Source organism: Sinohyriopsis cumingii, chromosome 12 (genome assembly GCF_028554795.1).
Source record: "Sinohyriopsis cumingii isolate HCF-2022 chromosome 12, ASM2855479v2, whole genome shotgun sequence".
Classification (NCBI taxonomy): Eukaryota; Metazoa; Mollusca; class Bivalvia; order Unionida; family Unionidae; genus Sinohyriopsis; species Sinohyriopsis cumingii.
Window position 1 is genome coordinate 48,877,496 of NC_142972.1, and position 27,430 is coordinate 48,904,925.

Genomic DNA, 27,430 nt, shown 5'->3' on the forward strand with positions numbered 1-27,430 from the left:
CTATACATGTTCCAAGTTTATACATGGAATTTTTACCTAAAACCTTGGACATCTGAGGTTTTTGCATGGTTTTCCTAGGAAAACCTAGGAAACCTCGGACAGTGGTGATATTTTTTCCCCAAGGTTTTATAAGCAAACCTTGGATATTATCCTGTACATTAAAAAAACACAGGAAATACCTTGGACAAAGCCGTGGACATGAGAACTTACTCATTTTTTAGCTTAGACATAGCTCGGAAATGTAGACTTAGAAAACTTTTAGCTCAAAAATGGACTTGGTCAGCTGTTTTAATTGTGCAATTAGAGATTTCTATATATTTATTCATAAAGTATTTTTACAGTTTGTTAAAATGAATAATGTTTATCATTACCAAAACAACTAACAAATCTAGGATTTGAATTAAAATAATTGACTTAATTAATGTTGATTGATTGATATAGGTTTTACAGTGTACCATCTCAGTTCAGGCAACACGGTGCCAAACAGCTATGATCACATATTTTGGTTTCACATCTTATTTACATGGAGATAAAAGTATGAGATAAAGAACCAAAGCCTATATTCATGCTGGAATCCCCACCCCATTAGAAACATTCGTAGCATTGATATACTTTTAATCACTTCATACAATCATGTTAGTGTAACACAGTGCATGGTCCCAATTCTAATGACTTGTAACCACACAGGACAACAGTAAAATATATTTTCTAACAACAGTATTTAAAGTAAAATCTTCAATGCTTAAAGGGTCACATGACATTTTTCTTTAAATTTGTTTTTGTGTGTGAGTTAAAGGATTAACTATTTAAAGTACCAGTTTAGAAGGATAAACAACATTAGTGTAAAATGTTTTCTGAAAAATTGCATGGCATTGTTTATTTGTCACTTTTTACAAGAATAATAATTATAAATATACAACTGAGTCTTACAAAAATTGCATGGATGATTGGCATAGCACTATTTTTAATTATAATTTTTCATATGACAATTGATAATAAGCACAGTTATACTGAAGTTTAATCCCTTTCAAAATGATTTGGGAAGAATGCATAAAACACTTGATTCTGTTTTCTGACAACAAAAGCACATATAATCCATTAGGGGCTTTTAAAAATATTAAACTTTACAAAGAAAGTTGGCTTTTGATGTTTAAATAAAATTAAAAAGGACCTCCAAAGTTATTGATGACATAAATTTGAACAATGTTTTCACTTTGAGTTTAAACAGGTGTAAGATTTTTTATTTGCAATTACTTCATATACAGTTCAAGTATTCATGAAATGTATACAAACAAGGTACTGTAAAAGATATTTTCCAAGTAAAAAGGCAACATTTGTAATCCTCATTTAAGCTTTGCAAAGCCACATCTATCCTTTCAGTGATCAAGTAAAAATATATGTCAATAGTTAAATTGTAGCTAAATTGTGAGTGGTAAAGGATCAAAGTAAAAAACACAAGCTTGTGTTAGTGTACTTGTAGTTGATAAAGATTTTAATTTATACAGCTAAATCTAACACTTGAAGATGAACTCTTCCCTCTACATTTCCCTTGGACACAAATAGTTTGCCAACTGCAAATACATGGCAGGTTTATCTGTGAAGGAGGTATCTCTGAACTTCAATAGCTCTTTCTCCAATAGATTTCTTTTTCTCAAAGCAACTGTAAATGAATTCTGCTTCTTGACTTTGCTTGTCTTAAAAAGACTGATAATGTCTTTGCTTTGTTAAAGCCTCCTTTGTTTGTAATGTTTATAAAACCACTCCCACCCCACCCCATGTGTAATTCCTAATGCATTGGTTTTAAACTAAGGGTAGGTAGATGGTTTGGGTTCTGTGTATATATATATATATTTTTGTGTGCCCGATATGGCACTTCTGGTCGGCAATAATCAGAATCTGGGAGAAAATTTTGTCTATAAAAAAAATTGAGATTATTGAAGGACCCTACGTAATACACATAGCAGGTGCTTATCTACTTTTGACTGCTTTTAAATTTTAAAAATACTGAGAAGTTGTGGAAAGTTCTAGGAAATATTTTTTTTGCCTTCTTCCATTGGTTGCAGGGCATGGAATTATCCAGTCACAGCAGCCAATTCATCAATCAATCTTGTATGTGCCATAAGAATAAATTTGAAAGTGGTCCATTGAGAGCAAACTGGTCTGTGAAAACTTGAATTATAAAGGAATGGATTCATCAATCGCCATGAATTTGTTTGCATTATTTATATGATAATCCTGTTACCAAAAATGTTCTTAGCTTCCTAAATAATGTTCAGCTGAGAGAGGCAACAGAAGATTACAAAATTGGCGATTTGGTGTTGGCAAGGTTGCTGTGTTTTGGGAGTACTGAAGGAATTATTGGAAGGATTGGGGTATGTTTGTTTCTTTTTGATTATATTACACTAAATTTGAAAAAGGTAAGAACATTTACTGGCTCTCGTTTCATAGCACAGGTACTTGATTCTGGGGTAAACTAATGTGTACACTCACCAATTAACACGTTAAGTGTTAATTGGTGAGTGTACACATTAGTTTACCCTGGAATCAAGTGCCTGTGAAACATGTACAGCGTTCAGTAAACCTGACTGTTGTTTTCATTTTGATCTCATTGGTAGCTTGTGTGTGTTGTTGAAGAGGGATTTTTTAAACATAATTGTTGTGAAATAATGGTATGGAAAATGGAATGAGTGTTCCTGCTTCTACGCATTGTTTAACCCTGCAAAGATATATGATAGATAATAATTATAATAATAATAATAATAATAATAACTCTTGTTATTGTTCTTATTTTTCTAATTTTATCTTTGTACGATTCAGTTGTAAATCTTTGGAAGTGAATTACAAGAATACATTTTAATGATAAAAATTATTTAACTATGCCCAATTTGAAAAGTGTAAAGCAAACTAACCCATTAACATTAGTTAAATTTAGAATAATGGTTTTAATTATTTATTAGTATTATTAAACATGAAAATGAAGTCATATTTTACAATTGTAAAAAGAACAATAAAATCTGAAAAATATTTAATGAGTCAAAAATGTATCTTAAAATAACTGTGTACATAATTATTACAGTGCATGTACTCAGAAGAATAGGTTTATAAGTAGTATTAAAGACATGTAAGAATAGAACAGAACATCCATGCATATAGGTTGTTAGGCAGCAAGAAAATCTGCAAAGCAATCAGTCAGATTAATTCTTGTTTCAGTATATTAATGAAAAGCTATATTACTTTATCCATTTTCTTTAAGTACAGTATTTTATAATTTAAATAATTGTACTGGCCTGCCATAGTATTATGTGTTTGTCTGAAATTGCAGCTGCATTCTACTCGAGGTAGTGATTCGTGACATCACATGATAGCCACTGTTGAACAACTTTATAGACCTTGCAAACCCGGATAGTATATGCCCTTCATTTTGGGTGTAAATTTGTGCACCATATTAAAATGATTAATGCTCATGCATGTCATATGTTGATGATATTAAATAGTATTTAAATTGGATTTCGTTTGTTTGTCTAATTGAAAAGGAATTATGGCATCCATGATACCGATCTCATGCTTTATTTCACCTGTTGCATATGAATTTGCATAAATGCAAGCATCAGTGATCTCTTAACTTTATAAAGAGGTTACATAATTAAAGTGATTATTATTTTTATTTTTAAAGGCTAACATGCCTAACCACATTATTTTTCAACAATAAACATGGGTGTATGCATTTTTTCCCATGTAATCCATTCCCATCACTAGTAATTGGTATGGAATGTTTTGCATATTATTTGAAATGAGTTTGCTTTTTTTTAAATTTAAACTTGAAACAAGTAAACATGCAAATCCACAATCACCAAAACCACCAAAAACAGATAAGACAATAGCAACAAAATAAACCACTAAGATTGACTAAGACGGTAACACCAAAATAGTCCCCAAGGTAAGATAAAGATGCAGCAATTTCAAACTTTCTAAAAACTTTATAAGCAACAAGCTATGTGTCATATCTTTATGGTTGATTATAGTACAATGAAATAATAAGATAGTAATTATGAATAATTTTAATAATGTTTTTAAAGGGATGCATCAGGATCTTATAATTGATTGAATACATAAGTTTGAACGCGTAAGGCACTGAGCCAGGAACAGAATATAATCTTGACTGTGTTTGTTACCAACAACTTAGAATGGTCCCAGATTCATGGAAAAGTCTGTTATAGAAATATAACATTTTCAGGTTTAATACCTTGTTTTCAGAATTAAAGGATTCCAAACATGATCTGTAAATTTAAGGCTGCCAATAACAGTTATATTATATGCATACTGTTTGTTTTATTAAGTCATCACATTTTATATTTTTAACCAATATTTTTTTTTGCAAGACTGATCCAAAAGAAATGGCAGAGTATCAAAGAGGTGATGGTAAACAAGAAAATCAATGAAGTGCTAAAACCATCAAGAAACCAGGATATAAATGGCTGGATTTTCAAAATTAAATGAACAATTTGTCACTAAAGGAACCTTATGGGCATTCTTGATATTTGGACCTTTTCAAAATTGTATTTGTATGTGTTAAAAAATAAAAAATAAAAAGTATTCTTATATTCTGTAATATTTGCTTTCATTCTCGGTCTGATGTTTTATGCCAGGGAGGTGTCAGAGGAATCCTCAGATGATATGTCCCAGGAATCCTTGGATGATATGTCAGAGGAATCCTCTGACAATATGTCCAAGGAATCTTTGGATGATGTGATTCAGGAAGCAATAATCTTTCAGCAAAGAAAGCAAAATCCAGAAAAATACATTTCAGAGCATCTGGTCAACATTTACTTTGTGAAGTACAGCAGCATCAGGGAGTATTTAATTTTGGCGTATATTGCAAACAATATATAATTCTGGAGTGGTAATGATTATATGTTAGGTACAGACATTTGTATTTTAACTGCTCTGGTGGCCTTGTGGTTAGGGTATCCATCTCGATTATGGGAGGTTACGGGTTGGAACACCGGCCAAGTCATACCAAAGACTTATAAAATTAGTACCAACAGCTGCCTAATGCTTAGCACTCAGATTTAAGGTGTTAGGACTGGTTGGCCTGGTGTCAGGATAATGTGACTGGGTATGGACGTGATGCTACATGTCTGTGGCATGATGCCCCAGTGCTTTTACATCACTATAAACTGTCACACTGCAGACATTGTAGCGATATGACTGAAATTGTTTTAAAGCTATGTTAAAAATCCAAAACACACACACACACACTTTTCAATCACTAACATTTGTACAGTCACAAACTTTAACTGACTTTATAGACTGGGTTAATACCTTTATTTACAAGCCATCAGTGATTAATGTCTGTAAAATATATTTGAAAGACAGTCTATAGCTGGATATTAGAGAATAAACCACAGTGTCTTACATTCAATGTTTTATGATCCTTTCTGTCCTATTGCCTCATTTTTGAGCCAATACAATCAAGTCTCTTCCATATTTGAAATTTTATTATGGATTGATATTTTACTAATGAATTGTATTATGGATAGACATTTATATAATTAAATGTAATATGGACTGATATTTATATAATTAATTTTATTATGGATTAATATTTATATAATTAATTGTACTATCGATTGAAATGACATGGCTGTGTTATACAATGCTCCATCCTTCCACAATATAATACAAAGTCTGAAAATGTTTGTGAGCCAATATTCACCCACTGAAATAATTTTTTTCCAACAACCAAGTACAGCACTCTGCATGAATGCACCTTCAGAAATTAAAGGAAATAGTCTGAGACAGGTTTACAAGACTATACTTTTAAGTGTGAAGACATTTGATAGATTTTTTGAGCTTGTTTTGAGACATGATTTTACACAATCATAGGGCACTGGTTTTCTACATGCACTATTGGGTGGCTTAAAAAAAACATTTTTTAAGGTTTCAAAAACAGGAAGATATGGAGGGAAAAAAACAATCGCTGGGAATCATGATTAATACATGTGAATTTCTTGGGAAACTGAGAAGTATCACACACATGATAATATGTGGAAAAATTGCACCTACCTTCAAAAAGGAAGCACTCATTCCATCTTGGATTCAAATTTTTCTTCTTCACTTTGGTTAAAAGCTTGTGCTTCTTGTCCGGCAACAAGAGAATCTTAACATAAGGGTCACTTGTTCCTGTGAAATCTTTTGCAGGCAGACCTGTGGCTTGTAGTACTTTTAATGTTAATGTCAAAGTTTGAAAGTCGTAACTTAATGCTACCTGAATTTTGCCCAGACGATAGTCAATTCCCTCTACTACAGGCTGTGATACAGCATTTTCCTCGGGTGGTTCATCCAAAAAATTGGCAGCAAAATTTCGAACCCCTTTCCATAGATCTCTTCCTTCATCGGATTGGTTTGAAGAAGAGGATTTCTCATAAAGTGCTGACCTTTGTGATGGGCTACACTCAAGAGGCTGCAGAAAAGAGGAAGATATTTATATATCGCTGATCAGGCTTGATATTTACATATCACCTATCAGGCTTTATATTTATATACATGTATCACCATTCAGGCCTGATATTTACATATCACCTATCAGGCTTGATATTTACATATCACCTATCAGGTGTGATATTTACATATAGAGTTTTCAGATATAAAACACTTATGTACTGAGATTCCGATCTTACCACTACACTTGACTGCTCTTCTACCTCAAAGGTCATCAATCACAATGGTATTATTATTATCACATTACCACTGAGTTGCTTTCATGATGTCATCACATACATAGTATCATGTTGTCTGTTATTCCTTGATTGGTTTAATTTCAGAACTTAAGATACCTGTGTGTTAACCATATTTCTGAATTTTGTAACACTGTAAACCAAATCTTATACATTGTAAACCAAATCTTACACTGTAAGCCAAATCATACACTGTAAACCAAATCATGCACTGTAAGCCAAATCATACACTGTAAACCAAATCTTACACTGTAAGCCAAATCATACACTGTAAACCAAATCAAGCACTGTAAGCCAATTTTACACTGTAAACCAAATTGTGCAATGCAAGCCAACTAAACCAAATCTTGCACTGTAAGCCAAATCTTACACAGTAAACCAAATCTTGCACTGTAAGCCAAATCATACACTTTAAACTGAATCTTACACTGTAAACCAAATCTTACACACTGTAAACCAAATCTTACACTGTAAGCCAAATCATACACTTTAAACCAAATCTTACACTGTAAGCCAAATCATACACTGTCAACCAAATCATGCACTGTAAGCCAATTTTACACTGTAAACCAAATTGTGCACTGCAAGCCAAATCTTACACTGTAAACCAAATCTTGCACTGTAAGCCAAATCTTACACTTTAAACCAAATCTTGCACTGTAAGCCAAATTTTACACTGTAATCCAAATCTTGCACTGTAAGCGAAATCTTACACTGTAAACCAAATCTTACACTGTAAACCATATCTTACACTGTAAACCAAATCTTGTGCTATAAATCAAAGTCTGCAAAATTTAATTGCACTGCCTGTCTGTAATTTTATGAACACTTTTTATTAGTGATTTTTGAAGTGAACAAATAATGGTAACAATATTTAATTACAATATTTGGCTGATTCTTATCCATTTATCAGAAAAATCTTAATAAAATCACATTTCCTGTAACGAAAAAATTACAGATCAATAATTATGATTTATGACTTTAAAATTTATAAAATAATAATGTTTCTGTGTGTGATTTGGATTCTTATCATAGTTTTTTTTAAATTCATGATGTCTGCAGTTTTTAGTGTTGTCTGGGCATCATGCCACAGACATATAACATCATGTCCCCCACAGACACATTATCCTGACACCAGTCTGACCAGTCCTAACACTAACCTCTTAATGCTGAGCACCATGCGAGGAAGCTGCAAGTACCATTTTTATAAGTCTTTGGTATTACTCAGCTGGATTTCGAACCTGTGATGAGTCCCACATCTGAGGTGAATTCTCTAACCACTTAATTAGGTCATTAGCTGTCCAATAATAGTGAACAATGAATTATAGTGTACAAACAATTACAGACAGCAGGGTACAATCCACTATAGGAAAAAAGTGTGCCATGGAAACAGAGTATACTAAATCCATGTGTTGATGTATAAAATTTAAAAAAAATAAAAAAATCAAACAACAAATACATAAACAAATTTTAACATTTTCAGAATCATGCTGCAACTGCCAGAAATACCTATTTCTACCATTCCTGTATGTGTTATATGGTTTGCACATGTGAGAAAGTCATGTGGGATATGCTTTTCCTAAATAATTGCACTCAATGACACTGTAAATGATGACACTGTGCCTACGATTCATCAATGTCTGAATATTGCTTCTTTCATTTTTAACACTGAAAAGATACATTCTGCTGGTCTGTAAACAGTATTCAATGTTTATGAAAAAAACAAATTCTTTGTTATAAATCAAACTTTGCATGCTTTTCTAATGACGTATAAAAAATAAAAGAAAACAGGCTGTATTTCCAAAGCTTTATCCACCCTGATCCTTTTTTTCTTTCTTTTTCAATACTATTTCCATGTGAGAAATGAGTGGAAATAATCCATCATTTTCTAAGCTTTGTTCTTTCAAATAAAATCTGACCCTAGGCTAGGATTTCCCTATTCCCATTATTGCATCTAATAGATCCCATTATTCCCACCATGCTTATTCATGTAAGACAAAAAAGAAACCAACAGCTTTCCTGTACATATGAGACAAAAAGGAGCTAAGGGCAGATGTACGCTGTACTGGTAACTTTATCCTAAAGGATGGAAAGACCTTGAGATCAATAAAGTCATAAATGATCATCAGAGGGGTCCTTTTATTGTCTTTAATGTTGAATTCTATTTTCCCTTCTTATAATTATTTTTCAAAGATGATATAATTAAACCATCATAAAAAAAATTATTCCAAAATAATGGTTAATTACTGTGTATGCTATTGCTTATTTTGTTTGTTTGTTTTACAGCTGAAATTTTAAAGTGCCATTTAACAACTTTTCTTTCAAACAGTTAATTTTTGTTAAATCCTAGCATTGTACTATTAAAAATCATTGTGGTATCAATGTAGCCCAAACCCTAGAATGACTGTACATCTGGAGACCACTCCAGATATTTGCCAGGGCATGGTCAACTTGGCAGGGTAGAGTGAAACAACCTGGCACTCCCCAACCATGACAATGCATTCAAGGCTTGTAGGGAATTCCACATCTACTACACATCACCTATCCAGACATTAAAGGTCTACTAGTGTACTCACACAACTTTCATTTATATGATAAATTTAATCTTGTAGATGTGATTTTTAATGGTATTATGTCAAATGCCTCATCATTAATGAAAATAATGACCAAAAAACAACAATTTTTGTATCGCACATGGAAAAATGTTCCTAGCTGATTTCGCACTCTGCAATTTCTATAAGGAATCAGGTCACAATCAGTCACCCATGAATGTAGTTCTAGTCTATTTTTAGAACATTTTTTACCTCTCTCATTTTGGTGTCATAGAAGAGTGATATTCATGCATGTTTGGTAGGGATTTAAAGGTAATTGTTTATTCTTGAGAATATGAGCTCAGGGTGTGGTTTTCCTTGTGTATTTCGGCGACAGTGCACAGTGAGTAATAAGGCCTTGGTGATGATCCGGAAGTGAAATCTGTGTTCTGTTTACATGCTGCTCTGTTGACAGTCCAGCCTCTCAAAAAAATGCAGGTCAACCTTTGACAAGAATTTCACCGTGAAGTCATCTTTGAAGATATTTTAGATTAACATATGGTTTGTATTGATTGTCACACAGTGGAAAGGTCAGTACTGAGAAACAAATATAGAGAACATAGTAAAATTAATTGTGTTCTATGTCTATATGACAAAGCGGAAGTGACTTGCTGAAGGGAACTGTACATTTCTACTTTCGTTCTTAGTTGCATTCAGTAGATGGTACCAAATGTTATCCGACCATTGACAGGCGAGATAGTCTGCAGTAACCACTTGAAAGATGATGATTTTGATACCGTCTATAAAATTAAAGAGTCACTTGGTATTATGACCATCAGATGACTCCTGCCAAATGCAGTACCAAGCATGTTTTCTCACCAGATAACTGAGTCCGTGAACACCAGATCATCAAAAACCAAGGGTTACGACAGGGCTAACAAAATGCAGACCGAGAGAAGCTTGTACAGAAGCAAGAGCTAGTGAGGGTAAAATATTTATACATCTTTATCTTACTATGTTATTGGTTGTCAGCCCCTACACCTTGCCACAAATAAACCTAGCAAAAGAATGATCAATGGGAGAGGGTGATTTTAGTGGGAGGGTGTTTGCAAACCATAATAGCCCCACCCCTACCCTCCAAAATGAATCCTGCTTTACCATGATGAGTGTGTGTGTGTGTTGTTGTTGTTGTGAGGTTTAGTGCCATTTTTCATCACACAATAGGCTATACATAGCAGCCAGTATTAATGGTGGAGGAAGAACCCGGGTAAACCCCGGAAAGAACCACGAACCCACGAGAAGCTACTGGCAAGCTTTCTCACATACCCACATTGGCCGAATCTGAGACTCAAACCCAGTGTGTGTGTGACCTTTGAATTTTAGTTTTGCCCACTCCCTCATTATTATTCCCCCCCCCCGAAAAACATCATTTGCATGCCCATGTTTAATTCATGCCTGTTCAACAATACTAATAATGACAAAACCACGTTTTCTGCTAAAGACAACATGTTGTGAATACTTGATGTATTGATTATGTTTAATTGTAAAGGCTAATTACCCTACGTGTTGAGGCACTGGGAGTAAATTACCATGTTTGCCAGAATATACACAACTGTGTCAATGGATACTGGTCTAGGTCAGAGTCAAACCCACAACCCATTGCTTCTGAGTGTGAATACTAACGTCCATTCAGTGTGGAGAGTAAAGTATTATTATTCACAATATGTACAGAACCATAGTAAAAAGGAATTTTTAAAAATATTTTAAAGCTGTCCATGTAAAGATTTTACCTTCTAATACTGCTCTATATATATATACACACACACACACACACACACACACACACACACACACACACACACATATACACATATATATAAGTAAGCAAAAGGTTTGGGGCATTCGTCAACTATTGTACAGACATGCAAAAGACTTCATGTGTGCCTATCATATCTACTGCAAAGGCATGAAATACATTTTTCATACTCTTATTACAGGGATTAGATATACCATCATGCAGTATTGCTGTTCAATGTCAGACTGATATGATACTTTGACTCAGCAGACCAGGCACTTGTATACTTGTTATTATTTAGCAATGATATACTTTAAATGGTACACATACTCATGAGATATCCTCATCTGCATGAAAACTACAATGATCAGAAGAAAAGTATAAAATTTCACCTACTACACAGGTTCTGAAGGAAATGTCCAGTAAGTAAAGAGAAGGTGCAAAGGCATTGCAAACTTTCATGTACTTGTCAGTGTTCATACATGACACTCATGCAACAAAATGAGTTTACTTTTTCAATGTTATTTATGCACAAATCCATTTTTAAAATGTTGGTAAACACATTTAAGCTATGTACGGATAATGTCACATTTCAAGAAATAGAATTGTTAATTTTGCTCAACACATTTTTTTCTCTTTTCTTCAGATCAATGAAGTGAAGAGTAGTTATGACACGGAGAAAGAGGGACTTTCAAGAGCCATAAAAAAACTGCAGAACCACAGTGTGGAGGTGGACACTATTATTACAGACAGGCATATTCAGACACAGAACACAGTGTGGAGATGGACACAATTATTACAGACAGGCATGTTTAAATACAGAACAACAGTGTGGAGGTGGACACTATTATTACAGACAGGCATGTTTAAATACAGGGCAACAGTGTGGAGGTGGACACTATTATTACAGACAGGCATGTTTAAATACAGAACCACAGTGTGGAGGTGGACACTATTATTACAGACAGGCATGTTTAAATACAGAACAACAGTGTGGAGGTGGACACTATTATTACAGACAGGCATGTTTAAATACAGGGCAACAGTGTGGAGGTGGACACTGTTATTACAGTCAGGCATGTTTAAATACAGAACAACAGTGTGGAGGTGGACACTATTATTACAGACAGGCATGTTTAAATACAGAACCACAGTGTGGAGGTGGACACTATTATTACAGACAGGCATGTTTAAATACAGAACAACAGTGTGGAGGTGGACACTGTTATTACAGACAGGCATGTTTAAATACAGAACCACAGTGTGGAGGAGGACACTATTATTACAGACAGGCATGTTTAAATACAGAACAACAGTGTGGAGGTGGACACTGTTATTACAGACAGGCATGTTTAAATACAGAACCACAGTGTGGAGGTGGACACTGTTATTACAGACAGGCATGTTTAAATACAGAACAACAGTGTGGAGGTGGACACTATTATTACAGACAGGCATGTTCAGACACAGAACCACAGTGTGGAGATGGACACAATTATTACAGACAGGCATGTTTAAATACAGAACCACAGTGTGGAGGTGGACACTGTTATTACAGACAGGCATGTTTAAATACAGAACAACAGTGTGGAGGTGGACACTATTATTACAGACAGGCATGTTTAAATACTGAACAACGGTGTGGAGGTGGACACTATTATTACAGACAGGCATGTTTAAATACAGAACCACAGTGTGGAGGTGGACACTATTATTACAGACAGGCATGTTTAAATACAGAACCACAGTGTGGAGGTGGACACTGTTATTACAGACAGGCATGTTTAAATACAGAACCACAGTGTGGAGGAGGACACTATTATTACAGACAGGCATGTTTAAATACAGAACCACAGTGTGGAGGTGGACACTGTTATTACAGACAGGCAGGTTCAGAACAGAAATGGATCAGAGAGAATATGAGAGCCACATGGTATTTTGATGTGTGACATATAGCCAAGGTTATGTAGATATTGCAATTTTTATTACACTGAATGATACCATTCGATAAAACTCATATACAAACACATATAGTAATATAACAGTTCTATGTTTATTATTATTATTCATTCATTCATTAAACTTTGATTTATATGTATGTTAAATTGAATACTAATTAAGTCTTGTTTTCAGTTCCATTAATTCTCTTTGGTAAATTGTCAGTATGAATATAGGCAGTGGATGACATTTTTCAGTTTCTTGAATTAATGAGGTAACAATGTTTTTCACACTATGTTGAAGAATTGATGGCAGTGCTGGAGAAAGTGGTCAGGAAGCTGTAGTCATTTGATTGACAGTTAGTGCCACCTCTATGCAGCCATGTATCTATTATGACTGAAAATAGAATATACATCAAATTTGTAACTTTAATAAAGTTATGTTATTTCATGTTTCCTGGTTTTCTGTTACTTATTTCATGTTTTCAGAGTCAATGCCTTTAGTATAAAATTAGATTTTACTACAACCAGTGTTAGGAAGCTAAATGAATCAAATGTGAACATGAACAAACAGCAACATGTTTTTAATGTCTGTTCAAGAACTGAAATTGCTGAGAATAACAAAAATTTTCATGAGAATTTCCAATATAATGGACAAATGATTTTAGCATGACCTATTATCAAAATGAAAGGTTTGGGTAAAATTTCCACACTCAAGTAAAGTGATAGTACTGATACATTTTGTTAATAAAGGAAGGATTTTATGAAAAGGAATTTTAAGCATAATTTTTACATGCAAATAAAGCAGTCACTTGTCCCAAAACTGACCCTGATAGTGGCACCATAACTACTGTAAGAATATTTTGCCTACAAGTAAGTGTTCATGTATTCAGACAGGATTTCCTTGCAATTTCCATACTGCTGAATGTAGGAACTGTATGCTGCTTCCAGGACATATTTATTCATCCAAGCAAACTATGAAATCTTGGATGACCAATGATACAATCCACTCTGACCTCCTCAGTCTTATTCAAAATCATAATCTCTTTACAGCATCTACACTTCTTGACTATTTATTTACTGCTGCAATTTTCACAGGTACACCAATATACATGGTAAATACACTCCATCATTCATTATTGCATTACAGAGCGAACTTGTGGGTAAAATGTATGAGAAGTTCTTGCATGTAAAAGTATGATATATATGTATATGTGATGCATGGTTAGACTTTTGTTTTTCCTTTTGTAACACAATACTGTAACATAACAATAATCAGCAATGTATTATTATTATTATTATTCTCAAGATTTGTTTCCCCATAAATATGTATACTTCCTTGGCTACTAGTATTATACACCTAGACCCACAGAGAAAATATATACTTGCTGAACATCTGGATACACCAGGTCAATGATTGCTTTTTCTTTTTAACAAAATTCTTCAATTTTACTATCTGTGGAGCGTAGTAAACAATTACACCCAAAGTACATTCGGGGTCTGCATTTCATCACGGTTTAAAAGAACAAACTTGTCATAAAGTTAATAAAGTATTTATTTCTACACCTCTCACAGTCTGAGTCTTAAGTGGTTAACTTTTTCAACACCACTAGTTACTGATGAGCCACGTCCACAATATAATCGACTCTGAAGACATCCAAGTTTCACCCAAATTCATGTCCTTCTCTTTTCATTATGAAATTGAAATAACATTAACTAAAGAATAATAATAATAATTGCCAAAATGATAATAGTCATTACCAGAATGAATAGCCCAAGTGCTACTCAGCCTCATTATATGCGCATGTTCTCTTTAGGGTCATCGGTCATGTTCTCGTCTTGTTGGGGCTTAAATTGGTACTGTCTAACCTCAGCGAGCAGAATTTTCTTAAGATTCATTATGTTCTAGGAATTCACCTTCCTCACACAATGAATATGAGCATGACAAATTTGCCCTAATTTCGCCTGAATCATCACTAAATTTAGCCACAATCACTTAGTCTAAACTTAAGGGACTTCCCAACAGTATGTCCCTTCCGGAAATCATTATCACAGGAAGTATACAAATATTTCCATAGAGTTTCCTTAAAACATCATTAAATGCACACATTATCTTGATTTTCTTCTCTGCGAGTTAAACTATGCATTTTTAATGCACATTTCTGAGTTATTTATTGAAAAATGAACTCTGATACATAATGTGTATTACGTAAACTGAAACGTAGCACAGAGAACAAATTTTGTGTTTGATTCTGGATCGAATGGATAGTCAGTGTAGGGTACAGAGCAGCGGGGCGGTGTCCTCTGATCGTGGTACTCTAAGTATGATCTGAGCAGCTGTGTTTTGAACTTTTTTGAAGTTTCTGAAGTAGATATTGAGATGAACCAGACAAAATTGAGTTACAATAGTCCAGTCTTGAAAGTAGTAATGAACATACGAGTGTTTTAGTGGCATCAACTGAAAGATATTTGCGAATGGAGCTGATGTGTCTCAGCTCAAGATATGCAGCCTTGCATGTTCATGACATGTTGGTGCAACGTGAGAGTACTATATTCACTGTGAATATCTATCTCTCTAAAAATACTCATAAATCATTAACTGATAATATATATCTCTCAAGTAATACACATAAATCAGTTGCTGTGAATATCTCTCTACAAAACAAAAATTATTCACTGTGAATATCTCTCTGCAAATACACATAAATCAGTCACTGAAAATATCTCTCTACAAATACACATAAATCAGTCACTGTGAATATCTATCTCTCTACAAATACTTATAAATCAATGACTGAGAATATATATCTCTCGATAAATACACATAAATCAGTCACTGTGAATATCTCTCTACAAATGCACATAAAACAGTCACTGTGAATATATCTTGATAAATACAGATACATCAGTCACCGTGAATATTTATCTCTCAACAAATACACATACATCAGTCACTATGAATATCTATCTCTCTACAAATACACATAAATCAGTCACCATGAACATCTCTCTCTCTACAAATACAGATACATCCATCACTTAATTTCTGTCTCTCAACAAATACACATAAATCAGTTACTGCGAATATCTATCTCTCAAAAAATACACATACATCAGTCACTGTCAATACCTTTCTCTACCAATACACATAAATCAGTCACTGTGAATATCTCTCTATCAATACACATAAATCAGTCACTGCGAATATCTATCTCTCAAAAAATACAGATAATCAGTCAATGTGAATATCTATCTCTCTACAAATACACATACATCAGTCACTGTCAATACCTTTCTCTACCAATACACATAAATCAGTCACTGTGAATATCTCTCTATCAATACACATAAATCAGTCACTGTAAATATCTCTCTACAAATACACATAAATCATTCACTGTAATATCTCTCACTACAAATATACATACACTAGTCATTGTGAATATCTCTCTACAAATACACATACATCAGTCATTGTGAATATCTCTCTGCAAATACAGTAATACCTCGTGCATTCGCGTTTCTGGATTCGCGAATTCACGGATTCGCGAAATTTTCATTGGTACCCTCTACGTACATGTTTTCGTTATTTTATTGAATTGTACCTTCATTATATGACTTCTGTGACATATGATGTTTACCTATATTACCTTCCTGACAATGACAAAGAAAATGTCAGTCATTAAGTTTACAGTCCCATTCGTTACTTGGTTTTACCTTACTGTGAGTGCAAAAGAAAACGGCAGCCAATGAATTAGTATAGGGGTAATATTAGTATACATGTACCATATTGTAAATGCGCTAGTGTGGCAAATACCCATTAGGCGATACTGTACTCTATTTTTACGTCAACCATTTATTTCTCTTTCTAAGGGTAATGTATTAAGCTAACTTTTAAATGAAATTAAAGTGCTTTGGGAGCATGATTTGGATCATATTTAGGGTTTAAACCCTAGAAATAAGCATTTATTAGCATTTTTAGTGACTTGTACCAAACATTCGTGATTCCTCCTGATCTGCGACTGGTTCACTAACCTAACGTCGCGAATGTTCGAGGTATTACTGTACACATAAACCATTCACTGTGAATATCTCTCTACAAATACACATAAATCAGTCACTGTGAATATCTGTCCACTACAAATACACATAATCAGTCACTGTGAATATCTCTCTACAAATATGCAAATCATTCACTAAATATTTCTCTTCAAATATCAGTATAATCACTTTTAATACATATCTCAAAGTAATTTAAGAGCCAGCACAGCTGAGGGATCACATTTGTAACACTGGAATGTGAAACAAAATGCCAGAAGCTATAAGCGCATTTACCTCTGCAGTTTTTTCCCAATTATTTTATGTCTATTTAATACAAGAGCTGTTTAAACTATTATATTTTTGTTTTGTTTCATGAGACCTTAGCTATGGGTTTGTAAGTGATATCATGTTTACTGTTTGAAAATGAATTAGAAATACTAAATTTAGTTAGTACTTCACAACAATAAACAGAGTTTATATTCATTTGTTCTAAATAATGATACAATTTCATATACATGATTCTACTGACAGTAAGACAGAAAAAGCATGTTTTATACTGTCTACTGTAACTGTGCATACAGTTTTATAGTATAAATCTACAGCTTTTAAAATTAAAATACCTGTTTTTAAAAGAAATCTGAAGAATAATTTTTTTTTTAAATGGCCGTCTTCTGTTTACACACAAATTAGTCAGAACCACTGAGACTGCAAGGGACTGGAACTGTTCCACCATTAGTAATCCTGACTCGTAGTAATTACATGTAATTATTACTGCAACATTTGCAATCAAGAATCTAATTAATTATGCTGTTTTATTATAATATGATAATATTAATTATTATGGTAAAAAATTGTTCTTATTGTTTTGTTCTCAATACCCTTAAAAATTGTAACAATTATCTCAACAATGACTTGAGAGTCTTGTATTAAACATTTGTTGCTAGCCTTTGAAGGTGGTGAGATAAACAGGAGAGACCAACCATAAAATGATTTAAAAAGGAACACTTGTCCAAGTTTAATCTATGTCTCCCATGGACAGCATTATAATGAGAGAGTACTGCATCATGTGCCTTGTTATAAGGAGAAATACTGTGTCGCCCGCAGACCAAATTGTAATGAGAATGAAATCATGTACCTTATTTCAGGAGGAATATTCTACATCTCCCATGAAAAACATAATGAGGGAATAATGAATCATGTACCCTATTATAAGCAGTAATACTTTGTCTCCGACAGAAAACATTATATTGAGAGTATTGTATCATGTACCTCATTATAAGGATTAATACTCTATCCCCCATGGACAACATTACAATGAGGGAATTTTTTTATCATGTACCCTAATATAAGGAGGAATACTCCATCTCCCACAGACAACATTATAATGAGAATACTGTATCATGTACCTCAATATAAGGAATACTCTATCTCCCATGGACAACATTATAATGAGGGAATACTGTAGTTTATATGCTCTTGATGGTTCAGATGCTGGCACAAACTGACCCTGAGGTGGAAGACCATTAAGAACTGGAGTGAAACCACTGATTCTGGGTGAATTAATATGACTTGCCTATTATGCAAACGCACCATATCGATGTGGAAGGGCCGGGGCATAACACTTTTTGTACAAGGCCATAAAAAAAGTTTAAATACAGAAAATAAGCATTTATAGATAAAATGCTCAAAAGATTAACAATTAGTAATTGAATACCCAAAGTGCTCAATACCATCAAAATCTTTAATTCTTGATACTGGTGCTGGAATTGCAGTGGTACAGAATGAATATGTTACTACTGCACTGCAATGAATCACTTTTTGTAAACAGAGATAATGAAGAATATACAGACGTGGAAGGTCATGGGTTTGAACCCAGGCCAAGTCACACAAAAGACTTTTACTAATGGTACTAACAGCTGCCTCACTAGGTACTCATCATTAAATGGTTAGTGTTAGGACAGGTTGGTCTGGTGTCAGGATAATATAACTGGGTTGGACATAATGCTACATGTCTGTGGCATGATGCCCCAGTGCTAGACATCACTATAAACTGCCACAATGCAGACATCTTAGTGATATAACTGAAAAACTGTTAAAGCTATGTTAAAAATCCAAATAACACACATACACATGTACATACAAACACACACACACACACACACACACACACACACACACAAGAATATATCTTTGCTTTAATCTTGAATCCAAATGATGCATGGCATATTATATTCATGTCACATTTATCATTAGTGTGCAACTATATACTCATTTATAAGTCAAGTCCAACTTCAAACTGCACAGACCCAGATCTGCCAAAGCATAATAAGGCATTGGCAAATCTGGGTCTGTGCAGTTTGTTGGGATTAATCAGTAGAACAAACAACACAGACCTTGGTCTGTTTACACATTATGCTACGGCAAATAAGGCTCATTGTTATTTGCAGTTTGCCTCAACTGATAAGCAAGTATAAATGGCAGTTATAATGGTAAACGTAGGCAGTACGCAATGTTACAGGATGCACAACTCTTGAAGAAAATGCATTTTTCATAGATGTTTAGACTCTGTTCATGCAGGTAGGGAATATTTATTCCTCCGGACATTTGCTAATACTTAAGGAAGAATTGATGAGTATCTACCATAAATCCTTAAAAAAACACAAAAGCCCTTTTGGACATACAGATTACTAAAAAATCTGCTTATGTGATTAGTCTGTCATTTTACTGCAAGAGTCTTATCTGCCTGGGTTACTAGATTACCCCTGTTTACCATTTTTAAGTGAAAAAAGTTTGCATTTTTATTCTGCAAGGATGCTTTGAGAACCTGAGCATAAAGGAGACATCAAAAACAAACCAATTTATAATTAGTGAATTTTCCTATATAAAAACAAAAAGAATGAACTCCGTGTTAACAGCAACTGAAAATGGTAGAAAAGGCATGGAGGTATTGATTGATCCACCACTATGAAATATATATAACCTGAAGAATGTACAGAAAAAGATTTGCTTCTTAGCCAGTCTAAGAGCCAAAAATAGACACTAGTACACACAGCTTGGCATGAAAGAGGTTTAGGGCTATTTTTCCAGGGAGTAAATGGGGGCCAAACTAAGGTTCTCAACTTGAAAGATATGTGCACAAAAATCCCCCAGAAAGAATCTTTAAATTCATGTAGAATTCCAGGTTTAGTAAATTGCAAAGATTCAATCACTCCTGGTTCAAATTCTTTGAGGATGAGACTGCAATGGCAAAAGGTTGTAAAAACAGAAATAAAAAGTCTACATGTATGTAATCACTTTAAAATTTGCCACCATGAATGCAAATCATTTAAAACACCAGGGAAAACAAGGTCTGAAGAAAATGTAATTGATTACCTTGTATGACTATGGAGAACTGTGTGAATTGAAGCAAAGATTGGAGAGTTCATTTAAGTATGAATGAAAAGAATGTTTTTATGAAAGTTTTAATAAGAAATTTCTTGTTGATGTTCTTGGTATAGTATCATATCTATGACAATTCAAATTTCATTTTAATTTCAGAACTTTACAGAAGAATCTCATACCCTCAGTATATATTTTATCCATGTAAGTGACAACAACTAATGTAACCATAATGTAAAATGATAAAACTGACTCATTTATTCACTCATTTCCTAATATAAGGTACAAATAATAAGAACCCATGAGGTGGTAGCATACATGTAAAAAACTAATCCATGTGAAACAAATTTCTATAGTGGTGTGAAACCTGCAATTTAGCCAACTTACCCTGTGAGGTGACATTGCCTGATATTGTGGGTCCCTCCGTAATCCAAATGAATTATTGAGTGCTGTGTTTGGTGATGGCCGTGGCTGCACAGCCTCTGTAACGACTTGTCGCTCTGGTCTCTCAAATCTGCAGAATGCAAGAATAAAATCTAAGGACTCCTTAATTACAACTGGACAGTACTGGCTCACAGAATACATGATTTCTCCACACAAACAGCAAATGAAGTGTATTTACAAAATTTCAATAATCATTTAAATGTTAATTTTCCACAAGTGAAATACCTTCGTAGAATCACATCTCATTTCTGTAAAATACTATTACTGCTCATCACGGGCCAGCAAAGCACCACTCCCAGCAATCCACAGAATGAAAAATTGATGTGACATGATTTACTCATGTACTTTTCTGACACACAGTTAAAGGTTTTTCACAGCATTGTTAAGAATTAACAATTCTGACATAAGTATTTCTACAGCTGCAGAATTTTCCTCCATTACAGGACAGAATTAATACCGATTACCAGAATTTGCTAATATTTTCTGTCTACTAAGAACCTTCACCTAAATGACTATGTACAAGAAATATCAAAACACAAAAATGATAAAAATCAGATTTTGCTAGCAAAAAAGACTGAAATAGTCATGCTGAATTTTTGTACAATTTATTAGAACTTATGTTCAAAATTGTTTACTTGTCAAAAGTTTTAAAAACATGTAATATTTTAAACATTTCTGATCACAATTCAAAATAAATGTAATCATTAAATTACCATTGTCTTTAGAATAATAAATTTAAATATTTTGGGGACAAACTTGCATATAGGTTTAAAATCTCCATATTAGTAATATTACGAAATTTTGGAGAATTACATTATTATGAATATTTCCATATTTGAAATTTTAAACAGGTAAAAACTGTACATCTACTATCCACATCAGCACTGAAATCAGGTGTATAATCCAGTAAAATTTGGACTTAAAAATTCTCGATCCAGAAAAATCCTCACTGAAAATACAATCCACCAGAATATAACAAAAGACAGCTTGAAATACAAGTTATTAACAAAATAAAATTTTCTTCTCCAATAAGACACATCAGAACCTTACATCATCAACTAAATGTCAAATGCTATAAAGAAATTGAATGTGTAATGTAATCCAAAGAAAATCAGGAAGCTTGAATATTAAGGCACAAAGAACTCAGCATTTCTTGTATTTAAAGTTGGCGTGCTCTGGCAAAAATTAGGATGCATGCAGCATTGTCACGATACGTCCAACCAGCAATAAATGCAACAATGCAGCCTCGCATGCTGCAATGAATTATTGTAATATGCAGTGTGATCAGGAATCACAATACAGGAAGCAGTTGCCTAAGCCATGTTTTATGGTTAGACACTTCAAATAAATTGCATTGGTTTGACCACAACGTTTTATTCCTACTGAACTAGCTCTGCTCTTACACAAATTGATCTACAAAGTAATTGCTTGTCTTCCTAAATGACTCAACTTGATGATCTTATACCGTATGTATCCCTGTTTTTAGTGTAACCAAAATGTCAACCTTCATTTTTGAAATCTGCTGGCATAATAATTTAAGAGCAAGATACAATAAAGAAGAAGAAGAAGAAGAAGAAGAAGAAGAAACTAAGATTAATGCTTACAGAGGGTGACACAATTATTTGGAACTTAAATATCCCTCTTGTGTCCCTCCAATATATCAATATTTACACATCGTTAATACTATTTACTTATACATCAAGTCAATCTGCCATAGCCTAATGTTCATGCAGATTAGGGTCTATAATGTTTGTTTTACTCATTACGTCTAACAAACTGCACAGACCTAGATCTGATAGCACATTATGTGCCAGCAGATCTTGGTCTGTGCAGTTTGCAGAAATGGGCTATTTTATAAGCAATCTTAAATGGTACATAGCACATAGTTGCACGCACTGATAATAGGATATGTTTATATTTGGAAACAGAAAACATTATAAGAACATGCTCCAACTAGGTACCATGTATACTCACTTATAAGTTGAGGCAAACTGCAAACAACATAGAACCTGACCTGCTACTTACTTCTTACAAACTGCGTAGATGTAGTTCTGGCACATTATGCGACAGTAGATCTGGGTCTGTGCAGTTTGCAGTTGGACTCACCTTATTAGTGAATAATACATACAGTACAAAAAATAAGTGAGACAACATTGTGGATGGTTTGAGAATTTATACTTTAAAGTTGTAATGTATTTGTCAAATGAAACAAAGTTCCACGTTTCATTCACTAAATTAGATCTAAGTAAGTGCCAGTTTATCTTTGTACTTCTTCTAATTTCAGATTCTGTTCCAAAATAGTGGCTCTGACTACCGAAACTTTTCTTGAAACTTTTCTTCATGGATTCCTTAATTGCTTTTGGAATGGAAAGGTGGTGACTGAAACTGATCTTAAATTGAGAATGTTTCCTTGTTTCCTAGCTACAAAATAGTTCCTTGAGATATAACAGGACCATATTGTTCGAAACTTGGTGCACATGTTTTCAGTGTCTTTTAGTTGTTCAGTACCTTCTACACTTGCCTATAAGTTGGATCCAACTGCAAACTGCACACACTCAGATCTGCTGCTGCAGTGCCCGAGTGAGACATACATGTTATTCTACCAATGGTAGGACAAAAATACCTTTATGAAGGCCACCTACCACACATATCATTTTATACTTTAAATCTTCCACTGCTGAAAATTAAAAGATTTCTTGTTAAATTTGAAAAAAAAAACAAACTTATTTTCATGCATTCACACATTAGATAAACCAGATGGAACCAGCCTACTGGGGACCAAACTGTTGCAGCAGAGCAATGACAGACAGGTACAGTGATGATGGCTGGGTAATCAGATTATGACAGCTGACATTGTGTACACAACAAGCTGTTAACTGATAATCAGATTAAGACAGCTGACAATTTGTCAACACAACAAGCTGTAAACTGATAATCAGATTAAGACAGCTGACAATTTGTGAACACAAGCTGTTAACTGATAATCAGATTAATACAGCTGACAATTTGTCAACACAACAAGCTGTTAACTGATAATCAGATTAATACAGCTGACAATTTGTCAACACAACAATCTGTTAATTGATAATCAGATTAAGACAGCTGACAATTTGTCAACATGACAAGCTGTTAACTGATAATCATATTAAGACAGCAAATATTGTGTACATAGCAAGCTGTTAACTAATTATCCTATTGCTATAATGTGGAGATTTTAAGGCCAAATGCAGGATGTTTTATGAGGGGCTGTAAGTAATAAAGGGATCAAACATAGTCCATCATTACAAATCAGCCAACCTTTGGCAGAGGTAAGATGAAAAGTTGAGACTGACCAATAACTGATTTTGGCAGAAACCCTTCAGTATCATGTTAATATACTGTTTGATAGATAGTATGAGGAATATTTAATTGCAGCTCATTTATCCCTTTTGTTCAGTTTGTGTCAAAATGCCAAAGCATGCACTTTCTCCCAATGGTATAAAACCTCTAGCTATGAAATATGAGACTCAGGAATACAGCTCAAGTCCAACTTGGGAATTCCACCTGGGCTGGGGATGAACTTAGCATGGAAGGGTATTGGACAGCAGGCAGCAGCAGACTTACAGCAATGTGAAAGCTTCAATTGGAACTTCTTAGCTGGCACAGTGTGACTGTCTTGTCATTGCCACATTCAGATGCAGACATAGAAAGGACATGTTCCATTCTTCACAAAACACAAAAATGTCAGAAATCAGTTAAAGAAACTGAAAATTCTTCTGGATTTCACAAAGGAACTCCTTGCAGTGCATTTTGAGGTATATAACTCTTCCATTTTCTTTTAATTGACAATACCATGACTTGTATTAATTAATTTTTATTGTAATATTTTTATCTGAATCTGATTGATGTTCAAAGCTACTTGTTTAGATGTCAATCTATTGATCCAAATTTGTAAATCTACTTTTCTGATGTCCAGGTTCTTTCACATGTATGATGAGAACAGAGTAAATAGACATACCAAGTCATAGTAAGTACCTAATTAGAACAGAGCAATCATTAAAGAATAGGTTTTGACATCTAAGATTTCATTTTTCATTATACGCACTTATTTTTGCCATAAAAATACTGGAGTACTTGTGTGTGCCTTTCACAAGGACACACCCAGGCAGCCAACTGGGGCAGGGCTGGGCAGGTATCAAACCTAAGTGACAATCACATTTGTTTATGTAAGGCAACTAATTTTGTATTACTGAACAACTGACTAAGCCTTTCACTAACAATGATTATAGTGTCAAGCAAGTAACCAAGAGCACACAACACTAAATGAACAGAAGTTCATACTCCTTACTGACAATGATTACATTGTCACTGTTGATATGTTGTTGTAGGGTTTAACACCATTTTTCAGCACACGATAGGCTATACATGGCGGCCAGTATTAATGGCGGAGAAAGAACCCCGGAAAATGCAGGAAAGAACCACCGACTAACAATAAGCTACTGGCAAGCTTTCTCACATACCCACATTAGCCGAATCCAAGACTCAAACCCATGCAGACAGAGGTGAGATGGCAGTAATCCGTAATGGAGAGCGCTTTAGACCACTCTGCCACTTGGGGCCCCAATTATAGTGTCAAGCAGGTAACCAAGAGCACACAACACTAAATGAACAGAAGTTCATACTACTTACTGACAATGTGTTCATGAAACATGATTGTTCAATCACAATGCCTGTGAAACTGACCTAATGCAAATCTTGCTGGATGGATGAATGGATGGGAGAGGCTAATGTTATCGTATGTGCCAACTACATTCATTGTCAGACATAATAAAAAGAGGGATTATTCATATTAAAAATGCATAATAAAATTAGAGCATAACAAGTACTGTATATAGTTGTCCATCTGCAAACAATACAAACCCTGACTGGCCACTGTATGATGCACTTGCAAATTAGGTTCTCTGTTGTTTATTCTACTGATTAACAGTAGTCCTTACAAAATGCATAGAGCCAGACCTGGCTGTGCATTATGTGATGATAGACCTGGATCAGTTCAGTTTGCAGCTGCATTGGACTTATTAGCAAGCATATACAGTATAACAAAACAGGACATTAAAAGCAAATACATAGGGTATCCTAATTTTTTTAGGCTTTTATTTAGCAGGTTATGTCATACTAGTCATAGCTGTTTAATGGGACATATTAACCCACCTTAACATTCTAAAAGTTAGTGACTGTATTTCGATTTTACTCAAGACATTAACTTTGTTATACAGTAAGGAACAAGCTGCATCAAAAACTACTGCTATGCTTGTGTATGATGCATGCTGCCATATTTGTGTATGATGTGTATTGCCATATTTGTGTATGATGCATGCTGCCATTTTTGTGTATGATGCATACTGCCATATTTGTGTATGATTCCCACTGCCATATTTGTGTATAATGCATACTGCCATATTTGTGCATGATGCATGCTGCAATATTTATGTATGATGCATACTGCCATATTTGTGCATAATGCATCCTGACATACTTGTGTATGATGCATACTGCTATACATGTGTTGGGTGCATTTGCACAATATTTGTGTGTGCATGCTGCCATATGTCTGTATGATGCAAACTGCCATAATTGTGTATGTTGCATACTGCCATATTTGTGCATAATGCAAAGTGCCATACTAGTGTATGATGCACACTGCCATAATTGCAGATGATGCATACTGCCATACTTGTATATGATGCAAAAAAAACATACTTGTGTATGATACATACTGCCATACTGGTGTATGTTGCATACTGCCATATTTGTGCATGATGCAAAGTGCCATACTAGTGTATGATGCATACTGCCATAATTGCAGATGATGCATACTGCCATACTTGTATATGATGCAAAAATCCATACTTGTGTATGATACATACTGCCATACTTTTGTATGATGCCTACCAAAAGCAAATGCAGTAGACCCTGATACGCCATCACAAAATGTGTTGGTACACCTAGGTCAACTACATGGTTTTTTAAATCATACAAACTGGAATGGTCTATGCAGACTCTGATCTGCCAGTATATAATACAACAGATCAGGGCCTGTAATCTGTTTATAGCTGGATTCAAATTATATGGTAACAAAATAGTCATTCCAAGAATAACTGCAAAACAAATCAAAGTATAAGAGATTAGAAATTACATTGGGTAACACCTGCATAGACAGCAAATGATATCTGCCATATCTGTATGGACTCTTAACATTATTCCAATGATCTTTCATCCATACCGTTCTTGCATATTGTCAGAAAGCAATTTCAACAGTTTAATGAAAATGAATTCCGTTTTTTTTAAACAACTGTTTCAACATTGGCAGAAAGCAACAACATTTGTGTATCCAAATGAATATAAATTAAACCATATCCTCTTGTCAGATCCAGAATGTCAAGTCTCCACACAGTTGGATGGAAACGTCCCAGAATGTCAAGTCTCCACACAGTTGGATGGAAATGTCCCAGAATGTCAAGTCTCCACACAGTTGGATGGAAACTGACATCATACTGAGAATTACTGACTGCTGTGAATGAGTTTAAT

The 27,430-nt window shown here is 34.2% G+C and overlaps 1 protein-coding gene across 3 annotated transcripts in view; it reads right to left on the reverse strand.

Annotated features, from left to right (window-relative positions):
- LOC149786411 (synaptotagmin-7-like) overlaps window positions 1–27,430 on the reverse strand; it is a 555,714-nt gene that overhangs the window by 87,069 nt on the left and 441,215 nt on the right. For all 3 annotated transcript variants that reach the window (XM_089976842.1, XM_089976843.1, XM_089976841.1), the window contains exons 3-4: window positions 20,807–20,933; window positions 6,067–6,463 (exon numbers count right to left, since the gene is read on the reverse strand). In XM_089976842.1, coding sequence (XP_089832968.1) covers window positions 6,067–6,463; window positions 20,807–20,933 — 524 coding nt within the window. The remainder of the gene's footprint in view (window positions 1–6,066; window positions 6,464–20,806; window positions 20,934–27,430) is intronic.